Here is an 8,087-nt window from a genome sequence, read left to right as displayed (position 1 = left end):
TGTCCTGGAAGTGAAAAGGAAAGAACTACTCTGTTATCCATAAAAATGTACAAAATTTCAAACCCATGGCTTAGAGATAATGATAAATACTCTGCAATTACCTTAAACTTGCAGCAGATTTATCTTCTCCCCACAGGAATGTGGAATGAAAAGGACCTGAGACGGAACCCTGTTTAAAAAGAGGTGTGAGAGCAGCAGTTAATAATATTTCACCCTTAGATATCAGAACTGACAGAGCAGGCACAGCATCCTTCATCTGCAGTGCTGCAGGAAGACACCATTTAAACCCTGATGGAAAGGGATTCGAGCTGGATCCATAAGGAAGTTACCAGGGGCCGAAACAGCAGGAATAGACCTGGGCCTCCAGGAACACATGAGCATCAGGCCTCCTCCTGCCCTCATCGGTGAAGAATTTTTCCTCTCAAATAAAAAATAAGTCCCGAAAAATTAGCCACTTGAAGTCCCAAACTTGATCAGGCACTGAATTTTCATAAAGCTCCCAGCGTGAAAATTTACTGAATGCTAACGAGGACACTAAGAGAGCTGGGGGTGCGCTACCTGGGCCCAGGGGACCTCGTTCCTCTTCCGAGGCGAGGGGCATAAGGACACCGCACTGTTCCCGGACTGGGAAGTCTCGGCAGACTCGTTCTCCTACGCCTCTGAGGAAATGGAAAGCCGCGGTGTCTCCACGAAGAACCTTGGGTTGAACCTCCCAGGATCAGCCCCTGATGTCCTGCAACATGGGCAAGCCTGGCCACTGCTCGCATGGCACTTGCTCTGTCTGTGCTCACAAAGCCTCTTCCTCCGCGTCCTGGCCTTGCCTGAGCAGGAACAAGTCACGGTGACGATGGCCACCGGCGGAAGGCCGCAGCCGCTGGTCAAAGCCCCGACCACAACCACGGAGAGGTCAGGGTGCCGTCCTGCTCCATGCGCCGTGCGCCGTCCCGCGGATACCTCCCATTCCTCGTTTGTCGGCGGAGGCGGCCGTGGCACCAGCACCACCTCTCCGCCAGGTGACGCCGAGTGCGCGGGCACGAGGAGCAAGGTGGCCGTGTACTACCGGGCCGGCCGGCCGGCCTCCGGCCGGCACCACGACGGCCGCCGTCAGCGGGTCGGCGGGCTGCGGGGACAGGCGGCACTGCAGGGACAGCTTACCCGTGGCCGGGTGTAGCGCTAGCGCCCCGGGGCCGCAGTCACTGCGGAGAATGTAAGTCAGCTCCGCGTTGAGGTCTTTGTCCGTGTCCCTAGCCTGCAGTCGGGTCAGCAGGTAGCCCAGGGGTGCGTCCCGGGGCCGAGGGGCCTGGGCTGAGTCACTGACGAGCGGCGGGGTCACCAGCCGAGGCGCATGGTCGTTCTGGTCCTCCACATGCAGCCGCATCACGGCCCGGCCCCGGAGCGGCCGAGAGCCGCCGTCGAGCGCCTCCAGCCCCAGCCGCAGCTCAGCCAGTTCCTCGCGGTCAAAGCACTGTCGTGCGTGCAGCTCCCCAGTGACGGGGTCCAATGAGACGTAGGTGGACACGAAGCCTCCAGCAGCCGGTAGGTGACCTGGCCGTTGCGGCCCAGGTCCGGGTCCCTGGCGGCCACCGAGGCCAAGTAGGCCCCGGGCAGGTTGTTCTCACTCACCGACACCTCGTAGACCGGCCGCGTGAAGAGCGGCTCGTTGTCGTTCTCGTCGCTCACCCGCTCCAGGTAGGGCCGCACGGTGCGCAGCGGGGGCGCGCCGCGGTCCTCGGCCACCAGCGTCAGGTTGTACTCGGCGATGCGTTCGCGGTCCAGCGAACCCGCGGTCACCACCAGGTAGCTGCCCGCGTAGGCCAGCTGCAGTCGGAAGTGCTCGTGCCCATAGAGGGCGCAGCGCACCTGCTCGTTGGCTCCCGAGTCCCTGTCCGAGGTGCTGACCAGCGCCACCAGGCTCTCGCGTGCCGCCCCCTCTGGCACCAGAGAGATGGCTCCGGCCTCTGGCGTCCCGGGCCCGGTCGACGAGGTCGCGTCCGCACCCCCGAGAGCAGCGGCGGCGGCGGCGAAGAGCGAGGCGACAGGCGCGCCCGGGGCGGCCAGCGGGGTGATGGCGATGTCCGGCGCGTTGTCATTGACGTCGCGGATGCGCACGATGACATTGCAGGTGGCGGCGCGGGCCCGGGCCGCGGTCCTGCGCCCGCACGTCCAGTTCGTAAGTGTCCTGGCGCTCGTAGTCCACGGGTCCGGCCAGGGTGAGTCGGCCCGAGCGCGGATCGAGGCGGAAGAGGCGGCGCGCCTCGGGCGGGGTACGGGAGCCGAAGGCGAACACCACGTCGCCGTTGGGGCCCTCGTCGGGGTCCGCCGCGTCCAGGTCGAGCAGTAGCGAGCCCACGGGTGCGTCCTCCGCCAGCTCCACCGCGGCGACGGCGCCCTGCGGGAAGGCCGGGCTGTGGTCGTTCACGTCCAGCACGCGCACACTGAGGGCGGCCGTGGCGGAGTGCAGTGGGCGGCCTCCGGCCTGGGCCACCAGCTCCAGGTTGTAGGCGGCCTGGCTCTCGTGACCCAGCTCCTGCAGCAGCACCAGGTCGGCGCACTGGGCACCGTCCGCGCGCGTCTGCAGCTCCACGCGGAAGGGGCTGTGCGGCCAGGCACACGCTCTGCAGCCCATTGGCCTCCACGTCCTCGTCTATGGGCACCTCCAGGGGGATGCGCGTGCCCACGGCCGCGCCCTCAGACACCTCCTCCGGGATCTGGGCCCGGGAAAAGCGTGGCTCGTGGTGGTTGACGTCCCTCACCTCCACCTCCACGTGCACCAGCCGGAACTGCTCCTGCCAAAAGCGTACCACTTTGAAGGTCTGGCCGCACAGCCGCTCGAGGTCCAGGCCCGCATCTCTGAGGACGGTCGCCCTCTTGCACCTGGACCAGCGAGCTGTTGATCTTAATAAGGTGGAACTGGCCTGGCACCTCGCGCTGAGAACTAAACAGGATGTGGTCAGACAGAACACCGATGAAGGTGCCGAGGGCTTCTTCCTCAAAGGTGAGGAAATTGACAGTTTCGGTGCAAGACCCTGACACCAGAAGCAGCAGCAGCAGAAGCAACGGGGACCCCAGTCCAGCCCTGTGTAAAGTGTCAGCGGGGAACCTGAGCCTCCAGTGAGACATTCCTGTTAGTCAAAGGGAAAGAAAAACACCAGCAATCAGAGTCTCTGCGCTCAGACTTCCAGCCTTCTCAAGGCCTCCTAAGTGCACAGTCAGGAGACACTTGCTGTCTTAAAAACTTTTGATCACTAAACCCTCTCTGCTATGTAATCGCTTTTCTCTGCCTGGGGCCCAAGCAAGCTTTTTCTGAACCCTACCGGGGAGGTTATGTAGGGAAGAATATGCAAATAAGCATCCATCTGGACCAATCCACAGTCTCCCGGCCTCTGGATCATGTTCTTCCCTTGAAAGAGCTCACAGAAGGGCCTGGAGAGCTGAACAGTGGCCAGGGCAGTGCAGGGGATCATTAAGATCCTACAGGGCTTCCCTGGTGGCGCAGTGGTTGAGAGTCCACCTGCCGATGCAGGGGACGCGGGTTCGTGCCCCGGTCCGGGAGGATCCCACATGCCGCGGAGCGGCTGGGCCCGTGAGCCATGGCCGCTGAGCCTGCGCGTCCGGAGCCTGTGCCCCGCGATGGGAGAGGCCACAGCAGTGAGAGGCCCGTGTACCGCAAAATCAAAACAAACAAAAAAAGATCCCTACAGAAGTTTATAATATAAAAACGCACCCTGCTTGCTTTGCTAGTGTGCCCGAATCTCACTTTGAGAGTATGCGCAGGGGACCCGCAGCATCTTTATTCCTTCCTGAGCACACAGAGTCCTCGGACAGAGGCACAATTGCTATTCTCCTTTACCATTTTGAAACAAGTGCATAGATGCATCCTTTGCCACCCACGGTTATCCATCTATATTGGGTTATCATTTCCTGTATTGAAAGATTCTGGGGGAGCAGCTTCTCCAGAGTCAGGCAGTCTCTAATCAGAGAAGAACTGTTTTCCAAAGTAATCATTTCTGAATAGCTTTTCCCAAGCAAAGAAACCATTAATGATGAAATTTCAGCCCCTTCATCTCCTTTTATGTCAGTAATTACTTATCCATGAAGACTCGGTGTCAGTCAGGGAGGTTAGTCAGCCACAATTCACTGCAAGGGATAGTTAAGGGTAAGAAAAAGATTTAGGGAAATACATTGCAGTCAGTCTCGTTAGAAAATTGTTATACACCAATTATTTTTTAAAAGCCCTTGGCTGAAGAAAACCGCAGGTGGCCTGATAGGCTGAAGGCTAAAGAAACATTAAACCATCTGTCTAAAGCACGATAGTCCTATATTAAGTTCTCTTTATGTGTGAAGTGTTCTAAATGCTAAACAGTCCCACATGTTAATGATGACATTGTTCCTCGTGCCATGGAGCCGTCAGCAAGGCAGAGTGTTCTTTAACCAGTCATCTTGAATAAAATCAGTGAGCAGGCTAAGCTATTAATACGCCCAGGCTATTCTTAGCTCCTACATGACCTGTAATGTTATTGATTCCTGCAGAGACATGTCAGTAAATGACTATTTTTTTTCCTTTCACTCTTAAGAGGGAGGTGCACTTATTTTAGCACCAGGATCTGTGAACCCAGTTCTGAAACTGAGCCACCTTTGATGAGATAATTAATTTCCAGGGGTTTTAATTTAGTGGAGCATTTGGCAATGACTCTAATTATAAGTACCAGTAACCGATAGAGAAGTACAGTGGGGAGCATGGCTTGACTTTCATCAGGTACTCTGAGATCCTAAAAAGAGAAAAAGCTTCATTTTGTTTACTTTAGATTTTTCTAATTTAATTTTTTTATTGTAGTATAGTTGATTTACAATGTTGTGTTAATTTCTGCTGTACAGCAAAGTGACTTAGTTATACACACATAGACATTATTTTTTTATATTCTTTCCCATTATGATTTATCACAGGATATTGAATATAGAAGGACTGGGAGTTTGTGATTAGCAGAGGTAAACGATTATACATATGATGGATAGGCAACAAGGTCCTACTATACTTTAGATTTTTAAAATTTTGCCTGATGAGGCATTCATCTGAGGAAGGAAACAACTCTACTTCAGTTTAGTGAGACTAGATTTCTTTCTTTTTTAAAAATTTTATTTTATTTAATTAATTAATTTATTTATTTTTGGCTGTGTTGGGTCTTTGTTTCTGTGCGAGGGCTTTCTCTAGTTGCGGCAAGTGGGGGCCACTCTTCATCGCAGTGCGCGGGCCTCTCACTGTCGCGGCCTCTCTTGTTGCGGAGCACAAGCTCCAGACGCGCAGGCTCAGTAGTTGTGGCTCACGGGCCTAGTTGCTCCGCGGCATGTGGGATCCTCCTAGACCAGGGCTCGAAGCTGTGTCCCCTGCATCGGCAGGCAGATTCTCAACCACTGCGCCACCAGGGAAGCCCGAGACTAGATTTCTTGTTGGCCAGTATCCTCAATGGTATTAAGACAGTTTGCTTTCTTTCTTAGAACTGAGTACTCCAAGGAAGCATCTGGTTATTCAGTCTTTGGGTCTCAGGGAAAACAAGAGGATCTGATCCCTTTACCCAATTTCTTCATTCCTGGGTGCCCCTTATCGGAAAACTGAAAACTGATTCGGCCCATGCATTTTAAAAGGCACATGCTTCCATGCACTTTAGCCAGGAGAGGGACCCATTTCATCACAGTCCAAGTCTTGGCCCTTCTCTCTCTCTCTCTCTCTCTCTCTCTCTCTCCCTCCTCTCTCTCTCTCTCTCTCTCTCTCTCCCTCTCTCTCCCTCTCTCTCTCTCTCTCTCTCTCTCTCTCTCTCTCTCTCTCTCCCTCTCTCTCCCTCTCTCTCCCTCTCTCTCTCTCTCTCTCTCTCTCTCTCTCTCTCTCTCTCTCTCTCTCTCTCTCTCTCTCTCTCGGCACACAGTCCCTACCAAGCCTGGCTCTTGCCAGTTTTCAGCGTCATTCTTGCCATTCACTATCAGAATAACGGCTCAGTATCCTGAAAATGAAGACTAGTCTATGACTCTACCTACTGAACATCAAAAGACCCAGATAAAACATTTTAAAAGTCAGGCAATCATACACATTACTTCCACAATGCTAAACAACTGGCCACTTAATGTTTGAAAACATCCACCTATGATGCTTAAATGCTTGATTGCATTTTCCCCACTTCGCCTCCAGCCGTTTGGCAGCAAGGAGACCATCTATGATAAGGAATGTGCTATATTGTCAGAGATTCATTATTAGCATTAGCTTTGTTTCCTAGTAAACAACCACGTTATTAAAACACTGCTTTATGAATGAAAGACAGCTGGAGTTTCAAGAAAGAGACATTTCCTGAAGCAAAAATCAGTTCTGTGCCAGTAGATTGACAAGCTGAATAATATAGAAACTGTATGATCTGTCCCCTTAGGATGTGTCATCGGGAAGCCGTGTTTACAGCCTTGAGCCCATGGTACTCTCATGTTCCATTCTGTTGGCTCTATTAGATACAAATCTGTCTCCATATTAAAAGCACTGTGGCAGAAATTTGCTTTATGTTGCTTGTTTTCCCATTTGCCAGCATATTGCCAAACTATACTGCCACCACTACAGGAAGACCAAAATGTGGATAAAGCAGCAATTTGGTCCTCTTGCTCAGTTTGGTTTCAAAAGGGATGAAGGGGGGTGGGGGGATTTGGTTGAACTCCCTACAGTGTTTACTTTTGTTCCTAAAACAAAAGTACCACATATACTAGTGTTCCCCCAAAATGTCAGAAAACCAGATCTGTAAAACAGGATTTGCATTCTAATCATTTTAATAAAAGATTTTCTCTTTTGCTGAACAAGAAACTCCAGCGTGTCCCTTACACACTAAGGCACGCTGGACAGAAACTAAGATAACTTTCACCGTAAACATGGGGGAAAATGGTCCCTAATGCAAAATAGTGCCTGTGCCTTTGCATATTCCCCTTTTCCTATTACATAAAACTAATAACATATTTAGGGGAAAAAATGAAACCACAGGAAAATCCCTAATGTAAATATTTGGCTAGATTATGGTGTCCACACTTCAGAGTAAGCATCAACTTCTATAGAACCTTGAACTAACAGTTCCAGAAACAGTTTTTGTCCCATTTAGAATAAATCACTCTATGTACTATGTGAGACCCATTTTCATTTCTCAACTGAACAAACATTCTGGAGAAAAGGTTATAATGAGCAAAACATTATCAAGTGCAATGTTGCTGTCTTAAAGCAGCACATTCTAGAAACTGAAGCAATGAAGACTGTTTGAAAGAAAAAAAAATCAACCTAACAACTGGGGTTTTTCTTCCTATTTTTAAAATCATACCTTGAGGGCTTCCCTGATGGCGCAGTGGTTGGGAGTCCGCCTGCCGATGCAGGGGACACGGGTTTGTGCCCCGGTCCGGGAAGATCCCACGTGCCGCAGAGCGGCTGGGCCCGTGAGCCATGACCGCTGAGCCTGCGCGTCTGGAGCTTGTGCTCCGCAGCGGGAGAGGCCACAACAGTAAGAGGCCCGCGTACCGCAAAAAAAAAAAAAAAAAAAAATCATACCTTGAAAAAGCTAAACTCATTCTTCAGCAGGATGAGCCCCCCCAGATTGAGAGTAACTGTTTTAAGTGCTCTCATAAGAAGGGTCATTATATCACATTCCTGTTACCCCACTGACCCCATTAGGTCTTGACTGTGCATTCATTTATAAGAAAAGTCATCAGCAAATTGCTGGTCCTTTCTGGAAAATGATTTCAGGGAAAATAATTCAGCTCTGAAGTCAGCCAAAATACTGTCTACAAGCGTAGCCTAGAAACAAATGATATTTATCAACTACTTAAGTGCTTGAACCTAGACAAAATCACAGGGAACCACTATAGAGTATCAACACTAATCATAAATTCCCCTTAACATTAAACAAGGATTTAAATGACATAATCTTCACTTAGAAAAAAATTTTCCCATAGGATCATTATGTTAATCATGATATTATCAAAACTATGTAATCTTAAAATACAACATAAAACTAGTTTTTAAACTGCTGATTTTATTAGCCTAGCTCTATGAAGGAAATTAAGTCAATGAATAATGAAAA

The 8,087-nt window shown here is 51.0% G+C and overlaps 1 protein-coding gene across 1 annotated transcript in view; it reads right to left on the bottom strand.

Moving 5' to 3' along the window:
- Nucleotides 1-907: 907 nt before the first annotated feature.
- Nucleotides 908-8,087, bottom strand: part of LOC309974599 (protocadherin-8-like) — a gene marked incomplete at both ends in the record, with an annotated part of 120,782 nt that continues 113,602 nt past the window's right edge. Inside the window, 4 exon segments of the mRNA XM_082859264.1 lie at nt 908-1,524; nt 1,527-2,134; nt 2,136-2,603; nt 2,605-3,122. Of these exon segments, the coding sequence (XP_082715390.1) occupies nt 908-1,524; nt 1,527-2,134; nt 2,136-2,603; nt 2,605-3,122 (2,211 nt within the window).

This window comes from Leucopleurus acutus (genome assembly GCF_964270905.1).
Source record: "Leucopleurus acutus genome assembly, chromosome: 18".
In the NCBI taxonomy this organism is placed as follows: domain Eukaryota; kingdom Metazoa; phylum Chordata; class Mammalia; order Artiodactyla; family Delphinidae; genus Leucopleurus; species Leucopleurus acutus.
The sequence above is the reverse complement of the archived record's forward strand: the minus strand, read 5'-3'. Positions and strand labels throughout refer to the sequence as shown.